The sequence below is a fragment of the Jaculus jaculus genome, chromosome 6 (genome assembly GCF_020740685.1).
Source record: "Jaculus jaculus isolate mJacJac1 chromosome 6, mJacJac1.mat.Y.cur, whole genome shotgun sequence".
Lineage (NCBI taxonomy): Eukaryota > Metazoa > Chordata > Mammalia > Rodentia > Dipodidae > Jaculus > Jaculus jaculus.
Window position 1 is genome coordinate 147,327,274 of NC_059107.1, and position 27,394 is coordinate 147,354,667.

The 27,394-nt window shown below is 47.3% G+C and overlaps 1 protein-coding gene across 2 annotated transcripts in view; it reads left to right on the top strand.

Moving 5' to 3' along the window:
• Positions 1–8,773, top strand: part of Chst11 (carbohydrate sulfotransferase 11) — a 272,450-nt gene extending 263,677 nt beyond the window's left edge. For both annotated transcript variants that reach the window (XM_004650232.3, XM_004650233.3), the window contains exon 3: positions 7,905–8,773. In XM_004650232.3, the coding sequence (XP_004650289.1) occupies positions 7,905–8,759 (855 nt within the window). In that variant the 3' untranslated portion in view covers positions 8,760–8,773. The remainder of the gene's footprint in view (positions 1–7,904) is intronic.
• The last annotated feature ends 18,621 nt before the right edge of the window (positions 8,774–27,394 follow it).

Here is a 27,394-nt window from a genome sequence, read left to right on the forward strand (position 1 = left end):
TGTTCTGTCATTAAGAATGGCTGGGAATTGGCGAAAGATGTTAGATTACAGTTATTTCCTCATAGCACGGAGCTGTGGCCTCAAAGTGTGGTCCCAAGACCAATAGAGGCATTCAGTGTTGTGGGCTGAATTATGCCCCCAAATTTATGTTAGATCCGCAACCTCTGAGAACCTTAGGATGTGACTGTAATTGGAGACCAAGTCTGTAGAGAGAGAATTATGGGAAAACAAGGATGTTTAGATATGGGCTTGGTCCAGGGGTGCCCTCCCAAAGAGCAGGACACCATGTCAAAAGGCAGTAAGAAAAAAAAAAAAACCCACTATCTCCGTAGATAGTCCTCATGGAGTGAGGACTCAGAGGGAAACCACCCTGCAGAACCTTGACCTTGGACTTCAGTCTCCATTCCCGTGAGAGAATACAATGCTGTGATTGAAGCTGCCCCCGATCCCAGATCTTGCCACAGCAATCTTAGCCAAGGAACACGTGGAAACTTGCAAATTCTCGGGCTTCGTCTCTGCCCAGCTGTGGGCAGAACCCAGCAAGCTGATGTCACGAGCCCTCCAGGTGACCTCCTCACACGCCCAGGTTTGAGAACCACTGGCACAGTCATGGGTGTAGAGGGGAATCAGCCCAGGAGAGAGTGGTAGGCTGTGAGCTAAGGCCCGGGCTGCGCTGTGGTCTCTGGAGGAGTCTGTAGGCTCCTTCTTGGAGAGGAACATGGGAAAGGGCTGTGTTCCTACATCCTGCAGACGGCTGAAGACTGTGTCCATCAGGAGCAAACTCAGTCCAAGACCTCCCTCCAAGAACGAATGATCTGACTCCCTCCGCACTCTGCCTGATCAGTGGAGCATGGAGACTGAGTCACATTTCCAATTGTGTCCCTGTGCTCAGAAGTCCGCGGACAAATTAACACCCTTCACCCCAACTCCCATCTTTGTTTTCTCCTCTTTCCATTTTATATTGCACATGTGTCCTTTCTGAAAGTCTTCTCAAACCCTTTAGAGAACGAGAGAGAAGAAAAGCCAAGGAAAAGGGGGAGGAAGGGAGAGTAAGAGGAGAAAACTTCATACCAGCTCAGATCACTTAGAGCCACAAAGCCCTGCTTTGAAAACTTGATTGGGCTTGGTTGGGTCTGAGCAGCGTTCTCTTAGTGATAGAGTAACACACTGTTTGACATGGACATGTCTTCTGTGCCCCCGTGTCTTCTGATGTCCCCCCAGATCTGTCCCTTAGATATGCAGAGTTATTTGTTAAAGTTCCACTGAGCCACAAGGTTGGGGGCAAGAATGTCATTCTACAGGTCAGGGAACATGGCAATTAGATGACCAGGTTTAAGTGTCTGAACTAGAAATCCCTGTCCTAATTACATTTTCTAACATATGGTGAATATGGAATATGGAATTCCTATGTGAATATGGAATTTTCTGGTTATTTCAGCTGTTTGAAATCTCTCCTGCCCCATCTTAACATTAGAGCAAAAAAAAATTGCTCTCTTCATCTTACTTATTCAGGTCCCCCCTAAGTTGAGGTTTCTTAAATCAGACCTCAAGGAGTCCACAGATGGAAGATCTGTGGGTCTAGAATCCTGTGTGTTTTTATTTTGGTGGTAATTTTAGGAAAATGTTAGGTACCCTCAATAACCTAGTCCTGCTGTGTTCATTGGTGGCCTTGGTAACACTGAGAGGTTCCATTTTTATTTGTCTTGGGATAATTAGAAATGAGCAGAGAGGGCTGGAGAGATGGCTTAGCGGTTAAGCGCTTGCCTGTGAAGCCTAAGGACCCCGGTTCGAGGCCCCATTCCCCAGGTCCCACGTTAGCCAGATGCACAAGGGGGCGCACGCGTCTGGAGTTCGTTTGCAGAGGCTGGAAGCCCTGGCGCGCCCGTTCTCTCTCTCTCCCTCTCTTTGTCTTTCTCTCTGTGTCTATCGCTCTCAAATAAATAAATAAAAAATTAAAAAAAAAAAAAGAAATGAGCAGAGAAAGAAAATGTGGAAAATGTGTAAGTGGTGAACTGTGTCAAATGAGGACCATGGAAAAATCAAGTGAGGTTGACAACTCCCGGGTCTGGAGTTGGCAATAATTAGTAATAGGAAACTGAGTCCTTTTGTAGCACACAAGTAAGGAGCCTGCGCTCTGGGGAGCCCATGCCCGTAGCCAGTAAGCAGACACGCCTGTGTCAGGAGGGCTTCGGTGACTAAAAAGCATCGATCATTATTGTGACATTACTTACTGAGTTTACTTGTCGCGTGGTTGAACACCAAGTTTCATAGTAAGGATTTACATTAAGGACTAAGTATGTAGCTCAATCAAAGCGCTCTTGTCTGGCATGTACAAAGCCTTGGGGGCCATCCCTATCACTGCAAATAAGTAAAGATTATCTGTGCTGGCTTTTATTTTTTTTTTCTTGAGAGAGGCTGTCAATGTGTAGTCCAGGCTGGCCTTGATCTCACGATCCTCTTGCTTTGGCCTCCAGAATGAAGGGATTATAAGTGTGCCCCACTTATTTCCATATACCATTCAGTCTCTACCTCTGTCCTCACATGGCTGGCTGTCTCTCTGTTTCTGCCTTTCTTGTATTTTTATTTATTTATTTACAGACATACTGAAAGAGAGAGCGCATGCCAGGGCCTCTAATCACTGCATGCGTCAGGGTTTGTGAGCAAGTGCCTTTAACAATTTCTACAGCTCCCTCTCTGCTTTCTTTTTTATAATATTTTTTTTTTAAATTTTAGAGAGAGAGAGAGGAAGAGGCAGATAGAGAGAAAAAGAGAATGGGCACTCCAGGGCCTCCAGCCACTGCAAATGAACTCCAGATGAATGCACCCCCTTGTGCATCTGGCTTACGTAGGTCCTAGGGAAGCAAACTGGGGTCCTTAGGCTTTACAGGCAAACGCCTTAACCACTAACCCATTTCCCCAAGCCTCGCCTCTCTGCTTTCTGTTCTGGGGACAGCATTCATTGAATTAGGACTCATCCTAACTATGGCCTTCTTTTAAATTATAAAATTGCTGTTTTCAAGCAAGTGATAGTGCATGCCTTTAGTCCCAGCACTCAGGAGGCAGAGGAAGGAGGATCACTGTGAGTTCAAGGCCAGTCTGGAACTCCAGAGTGAGTTTCTGGTCAACCCGAGCTCAATGAGACCCTGCCTTGGGGGAAAAAATACTTTGTGGATGGACTCAGATATAAATATGAAGTTCATTTTGAGGTTCTAGGTGGACATGAATGTTCAGGGAACACTCTTCTTCCCAGTAGGGCTCCGAGTTAAGAACTCCTGGTGTCTTCGAACAAGGGAAAGTTCCTTTAGCCACCTAAAGAGGGACCTTCCTACTTACTGCTCCCTTTCCTTAAAGGGGTTGTCTACTAATGCATTGTTTGCCTCAACAAATGTTTGCTGAGCGTCTGCCCTGTGGCTGGCACCTTTGCAAGACCTGGAGTCAGTGGACTGGCTGGCTTGGTCCTACTTCTTCCTCTCACGGAGGGACGGCCCCTGGTCTGTCATTGAGCCTGCCTCCCATGTCTTTGTTCACTGAATAGCTGAGACTAGCAGTGCCTTTAGAAAGGTCGGGAGGAGCTCGCAGGGTGAGGTAACAGGCGAGAAAGTGCTCTGTTAATCAGTCTCCATGTTGTTATTCCCGTGTTGGTGCCCCTGACAGATCCTTGACACCGTAACAATGCCTCGCCCTTGGCCTACCGATCGCATCAAATAAATGAATCACTATAAAGCACTCAGAGCTATGCCTGGCACGACTTGAACACGCACAAGATCAATTCTGCATTGTATTAGCTTCTGTCTGTATTGAGCGTGACCCTCAGCCTCACTTGGCAAAGTTACAGTGTCATTCATGCAAGGTGAGCTAAAAAAAAAAAAAATCACATCTCATCCGGACGTGGTGGCCTTTAATCCCAGCACTCCAGAGGCAGAGGTACGGGGATCACTGTGAGGTCGAGGCCACCCTGAAACTACATAGTGAATTCCAGGTCAGCCTGAGCTAGAATGAGATCCTACCTTGAAAAACCAAAAACCCAAAACTAAAAACCAAAAAAAGAAAAAGAAAATCACATCTCTAGAGAGATGGAGTGGCTGGCCAGGGACACTGGCTATTAAGCCTTTGTGGCAAAATCTAATGCAAGGCCCCAAGGGCCTGAGGAAGAACATTCCAGAAGACGTTCTGTGGGACTCAGAATATAATAGTGTAACAAATTGAGCACCATAGAATAAATTGGACTGTAGCCAACATTGAAGGTGGCGGCGGATATTACCCTCTTTTGGAAAGACAAGGCAGGCGAGGCCTGATGAGGGAGGAGAGGAAGACATGGTGATTGTGTGTCTGCTGTGGTCAGGTTTTCACACACGGGTTGTTCCCTCAGAGGCTCACACCGGCTCGCCCAGGCCTGGGGTGATTGTGTCCATACCACAGGGAGGAAGCAGAGGCCCAGGAAGGTCATGATGCCAGAGATAGTCTCGTGATGTCACAGCCCCCTTCCAGCTTAGTATTCTACCCTTGTGGTAAGGATAAATGAATTGACAAGTGGGATTTGGCCCATGGATCACTAAGGTCATTCATTAATTTGCCAATTATTCCCAATTTGGGAAACTCACCAAGCCAACCAGTTTTACCAAGTGGAAACTTGTAGCAGGTAAGGCATTTACCTGCGAAGCCAAAGGACCCACATTCGACTCTCCAGATCCCACATAAGACAGAAGCACAAAGGTGAGGCAAGCGCAAAGTCACACATGCCCAGTAGGTGGCACAAGCATATGGCATTGCATTGCAGTGACTGAAGCCCTGGCGTGCCAATTTTCTGTCTGTCTGTCTGTCTCTCTCTGTTTTTCAAATAAAAAATGAATAAAATAAAATAAAAAGGTTTTAAAATAAACAAACTGTTTCCAGGTCAGCTTGGGCTAGAGCAAGACCCTGACTTGAAAAACCAAAAAATTAAATAAATAAAAGACCACAAAAAACAAACAAATTGGAACTGGGGAGATGGCTTAGCAGTTAAGTCGCTTGCCTGCAAAGCCTAAGCTGAAATGTTCAACTCTCCAAGTCCCAGGTATGCCAGACACAGTGATGTAAGTACACAAGGTTGCATATGCACACAAGGGGCCATACACATCTGGAGTGTGATTACAGTGGCTGGAGGTCCTGATGTGCCGATTCTCCCTCCCTCTCTCTCTCTCTCCCTCCCTCTCTCTCTCTCTCTCTCTGTTTCTCTCTCTCACACACACATACTCATTTTTTAAAAGGCAGCCTGTTGGGCTTACCTCAAAAACAAATAAACAAATTGCATAGCCCTTATATAAAATGCGTGGGACCAGAAGTATTTCAGAGTTTGGATATGCACATAATGAGATGTCTTGGGGATGGACTTGAATCTAAATATAAGATTCATTTATTTCCTGTGTATTTCACGCACATTACCAGAGGGTGCTTTCATACCGTAGCTCATGTTAGTATGGAAAATTTTTCAGACTTTGGAGTATTTTAGAACTCTGGTTTTCAAACTAGGAACGCTCAGCCTTTCTGTGGACTCAGGGAGATGGCTTCAGTGTCACCTCCTGGCTGCTGTTCCCAGCTCTTAAGTCTCAGGGGCCTTCAGCCAGCAACTCACCCCTGAACACAGTGGCTTCAAACAGCAAGCTGCACGGTGAGTCGCAGCCCTGTGGCTGGGCTATCAGGCTGGTCCCTGCTGGGATCATTCACATGGCTGTGGACATCAGGCTGGGCCATTGGCAGGGTGCCTTGGTCCTCCTCATCTTCCAGAAGGATGGATAAGGCTTTTCTTTTTTTTTTTTCTTTTTAGTTTTTATTTATTTATTTGAGAGCAACAGACAGAGAGGGAAAGAGGCAGATATATAGAGAGAATGGGTGCTCAAGGGCCTCCAGCCAATGCAAACAAACTCCAGACGCATGCGCCCCCTTGTGGGTCCTGGGGAATCGAGCCCTGAACCGGGGTCCTTGGGCTTCACAGGCAAGCACTTAACCACTAAGCCATCTCTCCAGCCCTGGATAAGGCTTTTTCATAAGCACGGCGATCACCGGGAAGCCTTACAAGGGAGGAAAAGGCAGGGGCCATAGGACTGTATCCCAGACTCCAGGATTTAGTGGTCATCACATCCCCCACCTCAACAGAGCCAGGCACAGCCCGCCTGCATGCAAGTGCTGAAGAAATGAACTCCTACTTCATGTCAAATCACAGAAGTGGGCGCCCATGTGGAGGGGACTAGTACCTCCCTACAAATTCCACAGTGACTTGTAAAGCTAACATAGATTCACCACACTGCTCGCTCAGGCTTTACCAAACACTGGCTTCCTCTTTGGGGCGTGGCCAGGGGTGGCATCATGTAGTTCAGAGTAGGACAATAATGTATTAAGTTCCCTGCAGCTTCTTAGTCACTGTCTGCAGCTGTCATGGTCCCCACCTCGGACTTACCATCCCTGTCATCCTGGCGACCACCCAAGGAGGCAGACACAGACTAACGCAGGGTGCTTGGTGAAATCAGGGCTCCTGTCTTGGCTCCATCCCAGGTGTCCTGTGACCATCTGGGGGTGAATTGTGCAGGCTGTGGTTCTATGTTGCAGATGCAGGACCAGGTTTGTGAGTGTCACCCCAAGGTGTGCCAGGTGGTTGGGATCTCACTGATCTGCCTGCATTCTCAGAACTCAAGACTGCCCATAGTCTAGCCCTTGGAGCCAGTGACTGAGGCTCTGCGTCGCCTTGGTCACGGGATTGAGAAAGCCAAGCATTAAGTAGACCGGAGAATATGCAGCGAAGGATACTTGGAGTTGCCGGTGTTCCGAGGAGGGAATTGTCCTTCCACTGTGGGACAGGGGAGTGTGTTAGGCCTTGAAGGATGATCAAGTTTGTAGAGATAGAACCAGGAGAATTCAGCAGGTCCAGCCGAGGAATGCTTGGTCAAAAGGCAAGAGTGAATGGTTGGTCTCTCAGGAGCCCCCTTCAGTTCAGGTGGAGTGAGGATTAGCAATGAGGCTGGGAAGGCAGGCCCGTGCTGGACTATGGACATCAAGTGACAAGTGCATGAATGGGGACTCTGTTATGATGAGAAAGAGCCAGGTATTCCGTCACCTGCTACCTCAGAGCAGCCATCTCCTGGCCCTGGCCCCTACTTTCTCCATAACTTTAGGTCAAGTTGACAACTAGTTCCCTTTTCCAAAAAAGGGACACTGGGTTGGAGAGACAGCTCAGCAACTGAAAGTGCTTGCTTTCAAATAAGGACCACATTGAACAGCCCAGACATGTAGATGATAGTATATGTGTATGTGCTTGTGACCATGTGGGAGTGTTCTAGACACTCACTTGTGACCATGTGGGAGTGTTCTAGACACTCCCTCGTGACCATGCGGGAGTGTTCTAGACACTCCCTCGTGACCATGCGGGAGTGTTCTAGATACTCCCTCATGATCATGCGGGAGTGTTCTAGACACTCCCTCGTGACCATGCGGGAGTGTTCTAGATACTCGTGACCATGCGGGAGTGTTCTAGATACGCACTCGTGACCATGCGGGAGTGTTCTAGATACATACTTGTGACCTTGTGGGAATGTTCTAGATACATGCTCGTGACCTTGCGGGAATGTTCTGGATACATGCTTGTGGCCACGTGGGGATGTTCTAGATACGCACTCGTGACCATGTGGGAGTGTTCTAGATATGTAATCATGATGATGTGGGAGTATTCTAGATACGCACTTGTGACATTGTGGGAATGTTCTAGATACTCGTGACCATGCGGGAGTGTTCTAGATACGCACTCGTGACCATGCGGGAGTGTTCTAGATACATACTTGTGACCTTGTGGGAATGTTCTAGATACATGCTCGTGACCACGTGGGGATGTTCTAGATATGCACTGAATTCTCCCTCCTTTTGTGTCCCCTCTACAGCTGGAGCTCTCCAACACCGCCGTCCTGCACCAGATGAGACGGGACCAAGTGACGGACACGTGCAGAGCCAACAGCGCCATGAACCGCAAGCGCAGGGTGCTGACCCCCAACGACCTGAGGCACCTGGTGGTGGACGAGGACCACGAGCTCATCTACTGCTACGTGCCCAAGGTGGCGTGCACCAACTGGAAGCGGCTCATGATGGTCCTGACCGGCCGGGGCAAGTACAGCGACCCCATGGAGATCCCGGCCAACGAGGCCCACGTGTCCGCCAACCTGAAGACCCTCAGCCAGTACAGCATCCCCGAGATCAACCACCGCCTGAAAAGCTACCTGAAGTTCCTGTTCGTGCGGGAGCCCTTCGAGCGGCTGGTGTCGGCCTACCGCAACAAGTTCACGCAGAAGTACAACACGTCCTTCCACAAGCGCTACGGCACCAAGATCATCAAGCGGCAGCGCAAGAACGCCACGCAGGAGGCCCTGCGCAAGGGCGACGACGTCAAGTTCGAGGAGTTCGTGGCTTATCTCATCGACCCGCACACCCAGCGGGAGGAGCCGTTCAACGAGCACTGGCAGACCGTCTACTCCCTGTGCCACCCGTGCCACATCCATTACGACCTCGTGGGCAAGTACGAGACGCTGGAGGACGACTCCAATTACGTCCTGCAGCTGGCCGGGGTGGGCAGCTACCTGAAGTTCCCCACCTACGCCAAGTCTACGAGAACTACCGACGAAATGACCACGGAGTTCTTCCAGAACATCAGCTCGGAGCACCAAACGCAGCTGTACGAAGTCTACAAACTTGACTTTTTAATGTTCAATTACTCAGTGCCAAACTACCTGAAATTGGAATAAAGGGGGCCGGTAGGGTGGGGTGGGCGGGCAGGCGGGGAGAGGGAGAGAATCATGCTTTTTAATTTAAGATTTTTATTTGTCAAAAAGAATTCTATGGATATTGGGTTATTTTGTAAATTAATATTTCTTTGGGGAAGATGCTGCAAGCAGCATGGTCGGAATTATTTAAATCCTTCGTAGGGAAGGACAGCTGTCTTTGCAGGGGGGGGCACAAAGGGTTGTCCTTGTTTTTAGAAGTGAACACTGCAACACTGTCTCAAAGGTTTCCTTGTGTTCTGGTGAATTCCATGGACTGTGCGTTCCATAAATTCTAGTGAATGTTATTTATACTTATTTAAACATGGTCTCTGTATAGATTTCTTTTTGTGGCAGCGGAAAGCTTATGTCCTTCTAGAAGAAATCTATGGCCCGTGCTTTGCTCATTTGGGGGCCGCCTTTCTCCCTGCTTTCCTGTCACGGCGTCCTGTGATGGCAGCCATTGAAATACATGGGTACCACCGGTCAAGAAATCCTGCTAGAAATAAATTGCTATTGCACTTAGAGACGAGGATGGGACTAGTTCCAAACCAATTTCAATCAACCCCAAAGTCCCTTGTACTAAAGAAATGTGATTTAAAAAAAAAAAAAAAAAAACCCAAGGAGAGAGCTGATAATAGCAAAAAAAAAAAAAAAAAAAAAAATCACCAGAATTAGTAGTCTGATGGGAAATGCTTTTATGGAAATGTTTAACTGGCAGTGCCAGTTTGTAATGAAGGCCAAGTAGCTGTTATTTCATATTCCACAGATATTTATTGAGGATCCAACTGTGCTCCAGGCTCGGCTGGGGACAGACAGCATTGAGTGAACCCAGTAGTCTTGGCCCACAAGTAGCTTTGTAAGAACCGTGTCCACCTCCCCCATGAACAACCCTGACCCTCAAGGTCTTCACATGAGAGCTGGACTATTCATGAATGGGCCACAAGGTCCATGACCCCCGCACATTTAGATTTCTCTAACAGCCCAAATATGAAAGCCACTCACTTGGATCAGGCCACTTAACTGGGTGAGTGACCCAAGTTCCTTGCTCAACACAAGACGTAGCAGAAATATTTCTGATCTTGTGCCTGCTGGAGTGTACTGGTAACCCCAGAAAGGGTTCTCCAGGAACAGCATGGAAGAATGCTGTGGTCGATTAGTGATGTCTGCCTTGGGTAAGGGAAGGGGAACACGTGTCAAGTGCCTCCTACAGTCATCTCCAGTCTACATCGCCATGCAAAAGTGTTTTCTTCTGCTTGCCACGTAGAAGAGGGCAATACATAATGCATTTGGCATTTATATCCCTCATGAAGGTGAAAGGTAGACTCTTTGTACCCATATGCATATGCCCACCCTCCCACCCTCCATAAAGGGTAAATGGCCGGAGCATCAGGGACCACCTTCCATGATCTTAATCTTAGCTCCCTGACCTCTGGAAGGCTGGATGCTCTCCTTGATAATTAACATCCAAACCCACTTCTCATTTCCAGCCACTGCCAAACACTACTCAGTTGAGATTCGAGTCACATCCCTTTGAACGGCTAGTGAGTGAGTCAGCAGCAGATACTGTATATAACAATAATAATAATAGTTCTAATAATAGGGGAGGGTGGGGAGGGCGGGGGTAGGTCTTTGGTTTTGCTTTTGATGCAACCTGTAGTGGAGGGGTGAGAATATTCTTAACAACAAAAAGAAAATGAATAATTTATTTACAGAAACTATGAAAATTGTATTGTAAAGCTCACAGCAAGCTCGGGAGCCACAGCTGCAACATCTGAGCAAGGAAATGGTCTTGTTGAACATGAGGGAAATGTGAGCCCTAGGGGCTGGCTGAAGATGCATATATAACGCGTGGTTGCCTTCTTGTGATCTCTCTCCCCATGCCCATCATGGACAGACTTACCCAGTATGACAGACCTTGGCTGTCTCTAGAATTGAGAGTCTAGACTTATGTCCAGCAGGGGGCCACTGTCCTCAGAAATAGGGCTTCTGTTGATGAAACGTGTTGTGTGGCATTGCAAACCCAGACTCTCTGGGACATCAATTTGGCAAGATGTAAATCAAGGGTCTTGTGGCCACCTATCCTTGGGAAACAGAAGTTAAGTCAGTTTCCTTTCTGCAGGACTTTTCGGAGCCTTGAATGTGTGCTCCACCTTGGGCGATCCCCAAGACTATTCATTGAGACAGTAAAGTTTCCTGAACTTACTGACCAGGTTACCGTGTTACAGGTCATTTCTCAAGAGCTGGTAGTTCACCGGATAGAGTTTGCTTAGCATAATTTAGGATGTCTGAGGTCTGCAAGGATGAAAACTGCCCCCACCTCCTCCAAAGGCAAACAAATAAGAAAAAATAAAGGTCAGGCGTGGTGGCGCACGTCTTTAACCCCAGCACTCGGGAGGCAGAGGTAGGAGGATTGCCATGAGTTTGAGGCCACCCTGAGATTACATATGAATTCCAGGTCAGCCTGGGCTAGAGCGAGACCCTATCTCAAATAAATAAATAAATAAATAAATAAATAAATAAATAAATAGCACCATAGCCCCATCTGGTTATAGCAACTGAGGTACTTTATGAAATGAAGTAAGCTTTTACTAAAGTGCAATGGTTCAGTTTCTGGATCCTTCCACAGACGAGTCCATCCCTTCTAAAAGGAGGGGAAGGAAGTCTTGGGTACTGTGGAGGGAGGGGGCATAAAGACACAGAAGAGTACCCTCACCCGCCCCCAGCCTTCAGGGTGCTCAGTGGGGCATTGGCAAATGCTTCTCTGATTCCATAGTTCTGAACTGTTCACCAAGTCCTTTTTGGCGTTTTCAGTGTCTTATTTCCATGCTTTCATTCCTGTCTGTCTGCCATCCGTGGTGCAGGCCTGCTCTTTGCTGTCCAGGTGGCCGTTCTTCCGTTTCTCTCTCTAATGTGAGAAAAATTGTCCTTTGGGGGCAATGCCTCAATGTGTTTTTGAAATGGATTCTTCTGCTCTGTGTTCACACTTTATTTTCTAATGTCATAATTTTTTTTAAATATTAATTCAACTGTTTTGTCAAAAGTATTCTGTGTCCTTGGCTTAAAAAAAAAAAAAAAGATCCATGGAAAGCAAAAGTGTCTTTTAAAGAGAAATGGTGACAAAGCTTTCTCCTGTACACATGTCTGGAGAAAAAAAAAATTCAGCACGTGTCCCAACCAAGCCACTTCTCAAGATGCTGCTATGTTCGCAGGACCAGGTACAGCCAAGGTAGAATGACAAGGACATTCCTGCTTAGCCTACCCCTTTGGTTGGAAGAGTCTAGAATACCAGCCACAGGGTTCAATACTTGCAGCTTCTCCAACCCCCCTCATTCCCTTCCCAGCTGGTCTGGGAAGCAGGACGCTTGCTGATTGGGGTCTCAGACAGGCCTTCCCTCCCAGTCCACGGGAGAACCATGGGCACCAGAGACTTCAAATGGGCCAGCCCTCCTGAACACAGAGGCCTGGGAGCAGAAGTCGAATCCATGTCCCGAGAAAGCTCCAAAACGGTGTGTGCAAGTTCCTAGCACGCTTACTAGCGGGATCTGGACCAGGGCTGAGATCATGAGAGGCCCTATTCTAACCTGGCAAAACCCAGAGGGCCTCTGCTTGCTTTTCTGACACACATGCATGCATGCACATGCACATGCACACACATGCATACACACACATCCAGGTTGTCCCAGCCTCTGCAACCCTGGTGACCACTTCCCATCCTGGCCCACCTCTTCCTTATCTGAATTAATCCCCCCATCCCCCCCGAGGCCCACCCCCAACCAGCAGCCTCTAGCTTTTTCCCATGACAACCAATCAGACCCTCTCTAAATAGGCAACAGGACCTTCTAGAGCCAGCTGGAGCCTTGGCCATGAACAGGCGAATTTCACTTTGTCAGGTACAGAAGGAGCTGCCCGTATTTCCTTATGAGCATGCTCAGTGTGGCATATGGACATAAAATGTAACATCTTTGTGGAGTGTGATTTATTTTACATATCTGTATGCAGTAGAGGGCCTGCTGTAGAACACTCTCCCTGTATCTTACTACACTGTTAGAGAAAGCTGAATTCCACATTGCCAACAAAAGCGTGAAATGTTCATAAACCTTCCTCCAGGAAAAGCCATTCAAGCTTGATTATTTTTCTAAGTAACTTCAATTAAATTGAAGAAAAACCAGAAGCTGCATTTGTGTCTGATGTGTTTGTGGCTCATTAATAAAGGACTGTGGGGTGGGGTGGAGCATGCATGTGGGGGGCCTTGGTCCTATGTATCGAGAAGGGGAGACATGAATTCCTGGCCAAGTCAAACATGGTATAGCCCTCCACAGACCAGATCCTCTTTGTGTGCCGGTTAAATGGAAGCTTTTCTCCACTCCACTTTTTTTCTATGACGCCCCTGTACAGTGACTGATACCATAGAAGGCCCACTGTGATGGTGGAGCCGGTAGGCATGTCTAACCTGCCAACCAGAAGAGCTGTGGGTGCAGCCCGACCCACTTGGAAATGACAACATCATTTCATAATGTCAAACGTTTGGACACAGAAAAAATAAAAAAAAAAGAGCCGGGCGTGGTGGTACACACCTTTAATCCCAGCACTCGGGAGGCAGAGGTAGGAGGATCGCTGTAAGCTTGAGGCCACCCTGAGACTACATAGTGAACTCCAGGTCAGCCTGAGCTGCAGTGAGACCCTACCTTGAAAAACAAGGGAAAAAAATTAAAACTAGGGCTGGGGAGATGGCTTAGCGGTCAAGCGCTTGCCTGTGAAGCCTAAGGACCCCAGTTCGAGGCTCGGTTCCCCAGGTCCCACATTAGCCAGATGCACAAGGGGCGCACACATCTGAAGTTCATTTGCAGAGGCTGGAAGCCCTGGCGCGCCCATTCTCTCTCTCTCCCTCTATCTGTCTTTCTCTCTGTGTCTGTCGCTCTCAAATAAATAAATAAATTAATTAATTAATTAAAACTAAAAATAAATTTAAAAAAAAAGGTTGGACACCTGCTGGAGAGATGGCTCAGTGGGTTAAGCACTTGCCAAGCAAGTATGAGGAGCTGAGTTTAAGCCCCACCGTCCATGGGAAATGGCAGGTGTGGGCGGGAGAGATGGCTTAGCGGTTAAGGCGCCTACCTGCGAAGTCCGAGGACTCATGTTCGACTCTTCAGGTCCCACATAAGTCAGGCGCACAAGGTGACACAAGGGCACAGGATCACACATGCACACAAGGTGGTACATGTGTCTGGACTTCAATTCCAGTCACTGGAGGCCCTGAAACGCCAATTCTATCCCTTGTTCTCACTCTCACTCCCTCTCATAAAAAAGGGGGGCTTGCCTCAAGAACGATGGCAGGTATGGTAGCCTATAATCCCATCACTGGGGAGGTAGAGACCAGGGGTTCCCAGGGCAAGCTAGCTAGTCTAGCTGAATTGGTGAGCTCTAGGTTCAGTGAGAGACCCTGTGTCAAAGATGATGGAGAGTGATTGAGGAAGACATCTGTTGACCTCAGCTACTGCACACAAATACAAACACACTCACCACACATGTTAAGAAACAAAATAAGGGCTGGAGAAATGATTCAGCTGTTAAGGATCTTGCCTGCAAAACCTCATGACCTGGGTTCAATTCCCCAGTATTCACTAAGCCAGCTGCACAAAGCAGTTCATGCATCTGGAGTTCATTTGCAGTGGCTATAGGCCCTGGTGCACCCATACTGTCTCTCTCTCTCTCTGTGTGTATATATGTCTCTGCTTGCAAATAAATAAATAAAATATTTTTTTAAGAAATAAAATAATAATATTAAAAGGTTGAATGCCCCAGGTCCTATCACTGTGGGCAAAAAGGCAATGGAGACTGAGGACATTAACTGTCTGGCTGAAGAGCCAGTTCGTAACCCTACGCCTTCAAACGCCACACTCTAGGCACTGAACGGCACCTAAGTAACTGCATTCCTACAGCTGGGAAGCCATGGACCTGCACTCCAGGTCTGTTTTCCGGAGACGAGGGTTCAATAACCAGGTTTATTTGGTTCCTAATTGCAGTGGGGGGAGTGACAACATTGCGGGAGCACTCTGGCGAGAGGCCCTTCAGTGGTATCCCCACATGACAAACGGAAGGGGACAGGAGGCTAGGGGCAAGGGACTTAGAGACCAGGTCTCTCTATAACAACCTGCTCTCATGGGAGCTAAACAAAACCCAACCAGAATTTTCTGTGTCCCTTCCAGGGGTGATTCCTGAAGAAACTAATTCCCCTCCACTAGGCCTCACCTCTTGAAGATTCCACAACCTTGGTACCTCGAGCTTCCAGCACATGAACCTTGGGGCCAGATTCCATTGAAGCCACAACATACATCCTTTAACCCCACTGGAAAAAAAAAAAAAAGACATTCATATGTGTTTTTTCCAAAGAAGAAACCAAAAGTTGTGTCTAAGACCCAAGCTTAGAAAACCACACAAAGCAAATATGAGTCAAAGAAAAGGAAGGATGGATCAGGTGTAGTGGTGCATGCTTACGATCCCAGCACTCGGGAGACAGAGGCAGGAAGATTGCCATGAGTTCGAGGCTAGTCTGAGCTACATTGCAAGACCTTGTCTCAAAAAATCAACTCATGGGCTGGAGAGATGGTGTAGCTGTTGAGCGCTTGCCTATGAAGCCTAAGGACCCCGGTTTGAGGCTCGATTCCCCAGGACCCACGTTAGCCAGATGCACAAAGGGGATACACGCATCTGGAGTTTGTTTGCAGTGGCTGGAGGCCCTGGCGCGCCCATTCTCTCTTTCGCTCTCTATCTGCCTTTCTCTCTCTCTGTCTTTCTCTCTCAAATAAGTAAATAAAAACCTTTTAAAAAAATCAACTCAGGCTGAAGAGATAGCTTAGCGGTTAAGGCACTTGCCTGCAAAGCCTAAGGACCCAGGTTCAATTCTTCAGGTCCCACATAAGGCAGATACATGTGGTGGGACATGCATCTGGAGTTCCTTTGCAGTGGCTAGAGGACCTGGCATGCCCATTCTCTCTTTCTCTCTCTCTCTCCCTTCCTCCGTCATTCCCTCCCTCTGTCTGTCTCTAATAAATAAAGTAAAAATAAATGTACATTTTAAAAATATCAACTCAGGGGCTGGAGAGATGGCTCAGCAGTTAAGGTTCTTGCCTGCAAAGCCTAACAACCTGGGTTCAATTCCCCAGTAACCACATAAAGCCAGATGGACAAGGTGGTGCATGCATCTGGAGTTCATTTGTAGTGGCTAGAAGCCTGGAACAACCATTCTCTCTCTCATAAAAAAAAAACAACTGAAATAATTATATCTCTGTTTCATTATAATCTAACTTATTTAAATGCCTAAACATTTACTGAGAGAATAACATGTGAGAAAATCTATCCCATTTCAATCATGCCATATATAAATCCAAATATGTCCACCCCCCAACTGTGTTTGCCACCAGTGGCCTGGCTGCCGCCCACTCCTGGCATTATTACTGTGCTTTCTCTGGTCCCATCCTGTTTGGGAATGACTAGTCCACAGGGCTTATTCATCTTAAGTGAGTAGAAAACACTGTCAACCAGTGACTGGATGTAATTCTGCCTTTGCCTGTACCTTCTGAGACATGGTGCGTGCCCCTAGGAAGCAGTTGATAAAGACTGGCTCTTGTCTCCACTTGCTGTCATTGAGTGACACTGAAATGACCTCTTATCCACGGCCAGCCCATTAGTAGTTCTTCATTCCTAGTGGCATCGCTGAAGGCCTTGGTGGACGCAGTGGGAGGTCAGAGACTGAGAAGCCTGTGGCCGGGTGCTACCCCACCCCACACAAACAAAACAGGAAGAGGCCAGGGCGTCATGGCAAAGAGCAAAGTGGCTCCTCTTGAAAAGCGCTCAGGGTCTGTCTTTCCCACCTTCCTGGCATCACAATACTGCTTCTTTTGTGATCATAGACGTTAACGGATACCAGTCAATGGATTGGAAGGTTTGCAACCTCACATCATACCCCAAAGTCACTGGAAACATTCTCTGACAAAAATGATCATGTCCAAGAAGACCAGAGGAATGCACTTGAGACAGGAAGTGAGGGGGAGAGGCATAAGGACTCCAGAGGGCACTTGGGAAATCCCTCCAGAAGCCCAGTTCTGAGCTCTGCCCACACCTTGCTCTGGGGGACTGAAGAACTTGAAGGCTGGTTTACATTTATCACAGAACGCTTGGCAGCCATCCTGGCTCTGGAGTGATGGATGTCTCCAGACTGACTGATAAGCCGGGAATGGTGGCACAGACCTCGAATCCAGTCACTGGGGGACTGAGGCAGGAGGATCATTGTGAGTTTCAGGCCAGATTGGACTACATGGTGAGATTCTATATCAAAATAACAACAACAAAAAAACAACATGAGAGAAAACCAACCTGTTACCCATTTCATAATCCTCACCTAGTGCCACTCTTTTTTTTTTTAAATTTTTTTTGTTCATTTTTTATTTATTTATTTGAGAGTGACACACATAGAGAGAAAGACAGATAGAGGGAGAGAGAGAGAATGGGCGCGCCAGGGCCTCCAGCCTCTGCAAACGAACTCCAGACGCGTGCGCCCCCTTGTGCATCTGGCTAACGTGGGACCTGGGGAACCGAGCCTCGAACCGGGGTCCTTAGGCTTCACAGGCAAGCGCTTAACCGCTAAGCCATCTCTCCAGCCCCTAGTGCCACTCTTTACCAAATTGTGGCAGCCCACAGCCAGAGACCTGCGTGGAAGCAGCCTGCTGGCTGAGAACCGTTCACAAACACCCCTTTACCTCCTCTTCTTGGAGATAGAGAAAACAATCATTGCTGAGCAATGCCCATCACAGAGATAACCCAGAATCTTTGAAATGACCAGCGCCAGGTCGTCCACCACCTAAGGTAGTCACATCCTGTATGGGCCTCCGTTTTTTTTTTAAATATTTTCTTTCTTTCTTTCTTTCTTTCTTTCTTTCTTTCTTTCTTTTTCTCTCTCTCTCTCTTTCTTTCTTTGACAGAGAAAGAGGAAGAGAGGGAGAATTGGCTTGCCAGGGCCTCCAGCCACTGCAAACGACCTCCAAATGCATGCACCCCCTTGTACATCTGGCTAACGTGGGTCCTGGGGAATCGAACCTGGGTCCTTTAGCTTTGCAGGCAAACACCTTAACCGCTAAGCCATCCCTCCAGCCCATGGGTCTCCATTTTCTCATCTGTAAAAAGATTATGCTATCCCTGCAGTTCTCCACATTAAAAAAAAATCATAAGCCTCCTAAGAAAGTGTTGTGTGCTTAAGGTGATATGTAAAATACATGAAACGGAATGAAAGAGATGGCACTTCCTGTGTGCGCCTGAGGCCAGAAAGACTACCTGAGTACAAGTCCAGAACCCACATAGACATCGGGGTACGGCCACATGAGTCTATAACCCCGGTTCTGTAAGGCAGCAGAGACCCAAGAATCACTGGAGCGTGCACACACACGCACCAGTAAGAGACTCCAGCTCCAGAAAGAACAGGCAGGAGAGCAACGGAGCCAGAAATGGCATCCTGCTCCAACCAGCACAGACAGTGCACCCTGCTGCAAGTGAGCACATGGGGCTGTCACACGAGCTTGTGCACACACACGCACACACACACTGAAAAAAATTCTTGAACCAGATGCTGAGACTGAATCATCTGATATCCAACTCAGTCTCTTCTCCCTTAATTTTAATCAATTGCCATGGGTCATAAGGAACACACTCTGAAACCCACTGAATCAGATGCCCTCTGGGTCCCGCCAGCTTTGACATTCTCCAGTGACCCATCCAGATGTTCCTCTGTGGCTCTTGTTGCTTCATGTCAAACCACGCAGCAAAACTGCATCCAGAAAGCAACAGTAGGGCTGGAGAGATGGCTTAGAGGCTAAGGCCTGCGAAGCTTAAGGACCCATGTTCGAGTCCCCAGATCACACATAAGCCAGCCACACAAGGAGGAACATGTGTCTGGAGTTCGATTACAGTGGCTGGAGGTCCTGGAACACCAATTCTCTCCCTATTGTTCTCACTCTTGCTCTCAGTTTCTCTCATAAAAAATAAAGGCTGTTGGGCTTGCTTCAAGAAAGAGGAAAGAAAGAAAAGGAAGGAAGGGAGGGAGGGAGGGAGGGAGGGAGGGAGGGAGGGAGGGAGGGAGGGAGGGAGGGAGGGAGGGAGGAAAAAAGCAAGCAAGCAACAGTAAGCCAGGCATGGTGGTGCATTCCTTCAGCCCCTGCATTCAGGAGGCAGAGGTAGGAGGATCACTGTGAGTTCTATGCCAGCCTGAGACTACAGAGTAAGTTTCAGGTTTGGCTTGAGCTACAGTGAGACCCCCAAAAAAAAAAAGAAAGAAAGAAAAAATGAAATAGTTCTAAAATGAGACTATTATGGAAGAAAAGAAATTAAAAAACACAGAGGGCTGGGGAAGTAGACCCGGGGGCCAAGTGCTGGCTGTACAAGCAAAAGGACCTGATTTTGGGGTACATGCATGTATCCTCACAGTTGGGGAGGTGGAAACAGGGGATCCCTGGAACTCTAGCTGAATCAGGGAGCTCTGGGTGCAATGGGACAGCCTGTCGTTTTGTATTACTTTTAAAGATTTTTGTTTATTTCTTTGTGAGAAGACATATAGAAACTATGGGCACACTGGGCCCTCTCGCCACTGTAACAAACTCCACGTACATGTGCCACGCTGTGCATCTGGCTTCATGTGGGTACTGGGGCATAGAACCTGGACTGGCAGGCTTTGCAAGCAAATGCCTTTAACAGCCGAGCCATCTCCCCAGCCCTTGACAGACCCTGTCTCAAAGAATAAAGGAGACTACACAGTGAATTCCAGGTCAGCCTGGGCTAGAGCAAAGCTCTACCTCGAAAAACAAAAAAAAAAATAAAAGAGAGAGAGAGAGAAAATAAAGTGAAGAGCAATTGTGTGCACACTTTTGTGCACACACTGTGCTCACACATACACATATCTCACATACATATACATGCAAAAAAAATAGAAAATCCAGATGCAGGAAAGAAATGGCATACCCCCAGCATCAAGTCAGGAACCAAACTACATGCCCCTCTTCTGCTGTGGCCTGTCAGGAACAAACAAGGTTCTGAATGCCCATAACACCCATTAATTCAAAACACAAGAAACTAGAATGAAAAAAATGTCTGTTTTAAATCTACTTTACCATCATCAGTGGGATTGTTTATTTATTTATTTGAGAGAAGAGGGGAGAGAGAAGGAGAGGGAGAGACACATAGAGAGAGTGAAAATGGGCGCACCAGGGCCTCCAGCCACTGCAAATGAATTCCAGACGCGTGTGCCTTCTTGTGCATCTGGCTTACCTGGGTCCTAGGGAATCGAACTTTGCAAGAAGTGCCTTACTGAGTCACCTCTTCAGCCCACACTAGGTTTGAGCAGCATCCTTGGGGGACAGTTCCCCCAGCCAGATTCCAAGAGAAGCCATCTGCTGAAGTCACGAAGCCAGTGGGATTTTTAAAAAGATGATAGCACATTTCTGTCTGTGAGAATAGCAAGGGTTTTGTATTTTGGATTCCTTTCACATCGGCATGAACAAGCCTGGCCCAGTCTGGGGCCTTTACCAGTCCAGAGTCACCTGATGCCTGGAACCAAGCTGGAAACAGGATGGAGAACAAAATGCCCACAGCAAGAAGAGCCTCTGGGAATAGACGGAATGCCTCTGCTAAGATGCTCTCCATGAGTCTAGAAACACTACACGGGGCTGCAAATGTTTGCTTTCAGCATGATCTTTTCCAAAGTGTATATTTTATGTTATTTTATTTGACAGGAAGCAAGAGGCAGAGAGAGGAGAGAGACAGAAAGAGAGAAAATGGGTGCACTCGGGCCTCTTAACACTGCAAACGAACTCTAGATGCATGCGCCACCTTGTGCATCTGGCTTATTGGGCACTGTCTTGAACCTGGGTCCTTGGGCTTTGCATGCAAACACCTTAACCGCCAAGCCATCTCTCCAGCCACAAAGTGTATATTTTCACAAAGAAAATTGACGGTTGAAGCACGTTGCTTTATTCACTACCTTGTAGTTTGTTATAGGCCATGTAGAATGCCAAGTGCTTTCCACAGCCAGCAAGTTCGAGGCATGCGCCCTTTCCTCATGAAAGGGAGGCGAAGATTAGAATAGTTAACTACTAGCTCCAAACCCTCGTCCTGTAAGTGACAGAGTGAGAATTTAACCCCCAGTGCAGGAGAGATGGCTTGGAGGTCAAGCACTTGTCTGTGAAGCTTAAGGACCCTAGTCCAGCTATCTAGAACCCATGTAAGTCAGATGCACAGGGTGGCTCGTGTATCTGGAGTTTGATTGCAATGACTAGAGGCTCTGGTGCGCCAATTCTCTCTCTCTCTCTCTCTTTCTCTCTCTCTCTCTCTCTCTCTCTCTCTCTCTCTCTCTCTCTTTCTTTCTCTTCCAGTAATAAAAAAAAAAAAAAATAACCCCAGCTGTGGAGACTCCCAAGCTCACAGAAATTGGGCAACCGCTTGGTGAGCAGAGATGAAGGTCAGAAGTCTAAGTGTGCACGATGATGGTCCGGATGGCCACACCTGAGCCAAGGTGGCAGAAGCTGGTCACGCACAGCCAATAGACGTGAACACAGGACAAAACAGAAGAGCTGGAAGACGGCAGGGGCAAAGGTCAGGCTCAAACGGTCAGAGAAAACTAAACCATCTGTCCAAACAAATTAAGCTTCTCCCTGTGTGACCTATGACAGTGTCTTCAAAAACTGCAAGAGTAGTAATTGGCATATTTGGACAAACTGTTTAGAAAGATTGGATTTCAAATAAAAGCCAGATGTCAAAGTGAAAGTCAAAAGGTGGGCGGCTGGGTCCCAGAGGTGGCGGGGAGACCGCTGGATGGCAGGGAGGAGCTGTAAGCCTCTGATTGCTTTGATGGACAACATGGGCTTCAAACCTTGGCCCATGCCAAGCCTGCAGGATGACGGCTGGGGGCCGGGGGGGGGGGGCGGGGTCGGAGATGTAGGGCTCAAGCCACTGTCCACACACTGCAGAGTGACACGCAGCTCTGTCTGTGGGATAGTCATTTACCAGGATGAATGAGCCTCCCAAGCAGGGTATAGCAGCCAGACGAAACCAGGGTAAGAGAGAAAGACAAAAGGGCAGGTGAGAATGTCTTGGGCAGAAACAACTTTGGCTGCCCAAGGCTGACATGTTCAGGGCTCTCGCTGGCTAGGGCTTCCTGCAGACAGCCCCAGGCCATGCCACACTATTCCTGGGACAGATCTCTGATTACTCTCCACTTTCTGTTTTTAAAATATTTTATTTATTTATTTAAGAGAGCAAATGAGCCGGGCATGGTGGTGCACACCTTTAATCCCATCACTCGGGAGGCAGAGGTAGGAGGATTGTCATGAGTTCGAGGCCACCATGAGACGACCTAGTGAGTTTAGGTCATCCTGGGCTAGAGTGAGACAGTATCTCAACAAATAAACAAAAATAAAAAAGAGCAAATGGGTGCACCAGGGCCTCCAGCCACTGCAAACAAACTCCAGACGCATTTGCCACCTTGTGCATCTGGCTTATGTGGGTCCTGGGGAATGGAACCTGGGTCCTTAGGCTTCACAGGCAAATGCGAAGGCATCTCTTAAGCTATCTCTCCAGCCCAACTCCACTTTATTTTTCTAAGGCAGAATCTCTCATTTGAATCCAGTGCTGCCTGTCCCCTAGCCAGCTTGCTCAAGACTCCAAGATGTGCCTCCCATGTATTAAGGCTACAGCCCCACCCAGCCAGCATTTACATGGGTGCTAGGGATCCAAACTCTGGTCCTCACGCTATAGGAACAAGTGTTTTATCCACTGAGTCATCTCCGCAGTCCGGAACCTGTGACGTCTCCTAACTGAATAGAAGGTAGACAAGGAGGAGGAAAGCCAAGAGGCAGGAGGATTGCCCCAGACCCAGGTTTGAAATGGAGGCTAGAGACAGTTGTTGTTGTTTTTATTTTTTTTTTTTAAAAAAAAAAGGCTTTTTTAAAAATTTATTTATTTGAGAGGGACAGAGAGTCAGAAACAATGGGTGTGCCAGGGCTTCTAGCCCTGCAAAGGAGCTCCAGATGCGTGCACCACCTTGTGCATCTGGCTTACATGGGTCCTGGAGAATTGAGCCTCAAACTGGGGTCCTTAGGCTTCATAGGCAAGCATTTAACTGCTAAGCCAACAATGACCAGTGTGGTCTGCAAGCAAACACTATTAACTGCTGAGCCATCTCCCTAACCACCACTCACATCGTCCTGTGTTCTAAGAAGTTCCTGAGGTCATTCCCAGCCACATTCACATGTGAGAAGCACGGGCCTGAGGTAAAGCCATAGCTTATATCTCTTATTCTTCCAGAAACTCCGAGGTGTGCATGATGGCAGCCACTGTGCCTGTATATACAGATTGTGCATTGCACAAAGGTAGGCTGAGAATAAGGATGACATGTGACATCTATCTTGAAAAAAAAAAAAGAATGTGCCTTTGGTAGCATGCTTGCCAAGTTACAGACCAGAGTCCTACGGCTCCACCGTGGCCCTGAACACAAACGCTCCGCACTCCTTCCTTAGCTGCAATGCAGAAATCTTTGAAAACCGAAAGTTTTCTTTCCCCCACAAAATTTGCAACAAACTCACTTGACAGCAAAACCTGACCTCAGCTAACACCAGACTAATTATAGAGCATGCTTGTCCTACTTAGGGTGAAGGCCCCTGCGTTCCCTGTGGAAATGGTCGTGCTTCCTATGGGGGACAGCCTCATTCTCTGCTGGGTGACCGGCCATGCACGCTATTTGCACTGCACTTGGAAAATTCTGCATCATAACTGCTCCAAGGGATTCAGATACGAAGTGGGAACTTGTACCACCACCACTTCACAGAGGGGGAAACTGAGGCTTGGTAAGGCAGAATCACAGCCAAGGCTTATCTTTGAGGGAGCTGAGACAGAAACACGTGATCTTTCCTCACCACACCCAGATGCTGCTGGGGGAAACAGCCCAGCTTCTTTCACAGGCAAGGAAAGGGGGAGGGGCACAGGGGCATAGATTCAGTCACCCCCCTCTGTGGGGTGTGCCATCCCAGAATGCTCCACATCTGAGCTGCGCCATGACACACCAGCTCCCACGTGTGCCCTTAGCAACCAGCCCAAGGTCAGGCACCCAGTGCTGGACTGACTCACCCATCAGCTTCAGCCTCACATCGTGATATTGCAAGGGAATGAGAGCGAGGGGGCCCTCGGGGGGTCTGTGGATAATGGTCCAGGTTGTTCTCTGGACTCCACACATATGCACACATGTGTGCACACATATGTGCTCTCTCACACACACATACCTAGAGCTGGTCTTGTCTTATAATTGCACTGTGAAAATTCTTTACACAGTTTAGATCTTTAGGTCTTGTGTTAAAGATGTTTTGCAAATATTTTCTCACAGCCTGTGGCTGGCCTTTTCATTTTCTTTAGTCTTTTGGTTAATAGCTGAATTACAGTGTCTTTCAAAGAACAAATGTTTTTGATTTCTATGAAATTGAATTCATTAGTTTTTGTTTCATGGTTAGGCTGTGTGTGTGTGTGTGTGTGTGTGTGTGTGTGTGTGTGTGTGTGTGTGTCCTGATTAGAATTTTAAGAAATATCCCCCCAAAGTCCCCAGGCTATTGTGTTACTGGAAACCTTTATAAGATGAGCCTTGGACTGAGGAGATGGCTCAGTGAGTAAAATTCTTGCCTCACAAGTGTGAGGACTGGGGTTTGGATCCCCACTATCCATGTAAAATGTTGGTCGTGGGGCTGGAGAGATGGTTTAGCAGTTAAGGCACTTGCCTGCAAAGCCCATGTTCAACTCTCCAGGTCCCACGTAAGCCAGACACACAAGGTGCCACAAGCACACAGGTTGCACATGCGTACAATGAGGTACATGCACGTGGAGTTCAAGTACACTGGCCAGAGGCCCTGGCACACCAGTTCTTTTTTTCTTTCTTTCTCTCTCACTTGCTCGCTTGCTCTCATTCTCTTGCATAAAAACAAAAGGCCAATCTCTTGAGCTTGCCTCAAATATATATATAATGTTGGTTGTGGTAGCATACACTCACAAGCCCAGAACTTGGGAGGCAGAGACAGTGTGTGTGGAGGGGTGTATGGGGAATCTCTGGGGCTTGCTAGCTAATTAATCTTACCAAATCATTGAGTTCCAGGCTCATTGAGAGACTCTCTGAATGAATAAGGTGGAAAACAACTGAGGAATTCTCCTACATACATGAATACACACACATACATGCATGACCATTCACATACATACACATATCACACACATAACCCACACACACATGCATACCCATACCACACACACATGGACACATCATATACCCACACCACACAAACACACGTACACATACCCTACACACACTGAAAGTGTACCCTTGAAGGGGATATTAGGACCCTGGTCACTTCCTGTTTCTTTCACTTCACAGCCACAAGAGGCCAACTGACCAGGGACTAGGCCCTCCAACACTGTGAGCCAAAATAGGCCTTTCCTCTTTTTGGTATCTATATTACTCTTGCAGATATTTTGTGATAGTAACAGAAAGCTAACATATGTCCTTATAAGAAACCTTTGCCCTTGGGCTGGAGAGATGGCTTAGCGGCTAAGGAGCTTGCCTGTGAAGCCTTAGGGCCTAGGTCCAACTCCCCAGAACCCACATAAGCCAGATGTGGTTAGAGGCTCTGGGATGCCCATTCTCCCTCTCCCTCTCCTCCAATAAATAAAAATAAAATCTTTTTTAAAAAATATTTTTTTAATATTTATTTATTTGAGAGCGACAGACACAGAGAAAGACAGATGGAGGGAGAGAGAGAGAATGGGCGCGCCAGGGCTTCCAGCCTCTGCAAACGAACTCCAGACGCGTGCGCCCCCTTGTGCATCTGGCTAACGTGGGACCTGGGGAACCGAGCCTCGAACCGGGGTCCTTAGGCTTCACAGGCAAGCGCTTAACCGCTAAGCCATCGCTCCAGCCCTAAAAATAAAATCTTAAGGAAGAAAAAAATAAAGAAATCTTTGCCCAATTTGGCATCGCTAAGAGTGTCTCTATTTTCTAACAGAATATGAGAGTTGTGATGCGGAGGCTTAAGTCTACGTCCATTGACTTCATTCATTTCGCTTATGCATGAGGCAAAGGCCATCATTCAAGCTGTATGGATCATTCCAGCTCTATTTTCTCACAGAGCTGGGCTTTTTACCATATCGGTGCCTATTGAATCTCAAGCTATCACACAGACTGTGGGAATCTTTCAGTTGATCTATCCCTGGCCTTGAAGTTAGCCAGTATCATATCCTGGCTGCCCAGGTATGTATGTCCAACACCCCTCACCGGAATCTAATGATGTCAGCAATCAACACTGTGCAACCACATACGGAAAATCAAGTTAAAAGTTTCCCAACCTACGAAAGCATCCTCCAGCATGCTTCTGTTTTACTCCTCACCACAACGCTGTGACTTCTAAGCCCAGGCTTAATGAAAGGAGGCAGAAGGATGCTTCTCTATAGGCGGTGATACGGGGGTGGGTTTTTGTAAATGTTTATTATTCCATTGAATCAGTGAACTTACCAATATTTTATTAAGGATTTTTGTTCCATTTCTATTGACTGATTTGTTTTGATGGGGAGGACGGAGAGGTGACCCAATCTATAAAGTGCTTTTATCAGAATCAAGCATCCAGATTCTCAGTACCCATGTCAAAAGCTGGGTACAAGGGCTGGAGAGATGGCTTAGCAGTTAGAGTGTATGCCTGCAAAACCAAAAGACCTCGGTTCTATTCCCCAGGACTCACATAAACCAGATACACAAGGACTGAGCATGTGTCTGGAGTTCGTTTGCATCTCAAAAATAAATTAAACTATATATGAAAACTTTTGTAAAAAGCTAGGTACAGCACACACCTGTAATCCTAGCATTGGGGAGGAAGAGGCAGAAGGATCCTTGGGGCTTGCTGGCAAGCTAGTTGAACTGAGCTAGTATACACTGATAGACCCTGTTTCAAACAACAACATCAATAATAATGTGGAGAGCAATTGAAGAAGACACTTCATGTCAACCTCTGGCCTACACACAGCACACATACAGGTACACACACATATATGCCAAAATATATATGGACACACATAAACATGTGTACGTGTCTTTCTCTTGCTCACTCTGTAAAATAAAGATTTGAAAAATATTTTTAAAATTTTATTTAGAGGCTGTGGAGATGGCTTAGTGGATAAAGCACTTGCCCTGCAAACATGAGTGCCTTCCAGATCCCCAGTACCCATGTAAAATCAGATGCTGTAGCATGAGTGTCTGCAATCCCAATGCACCTAAGAGAAGACAGGCAGAACAGAACTTTCCAGAAGCTCAGGGGCTGGATAGCCTGGTGTTTGCAGCAGTGAACATTGAGCGACCCTTGCCTTTAAGCAAGGTAAAAAGCAAAAACCAACACCTGATGCTGAGCACCATGGCACACGCATGCCCATGGTACACCCATGCTCCCTGATGCACACATAATACACACACACACACACACACACACACACACACACACAAATTTCTTTTTGGAGTTGGTAATTACTGACACACATCCCAAGCCGCTTTTGTGATTATC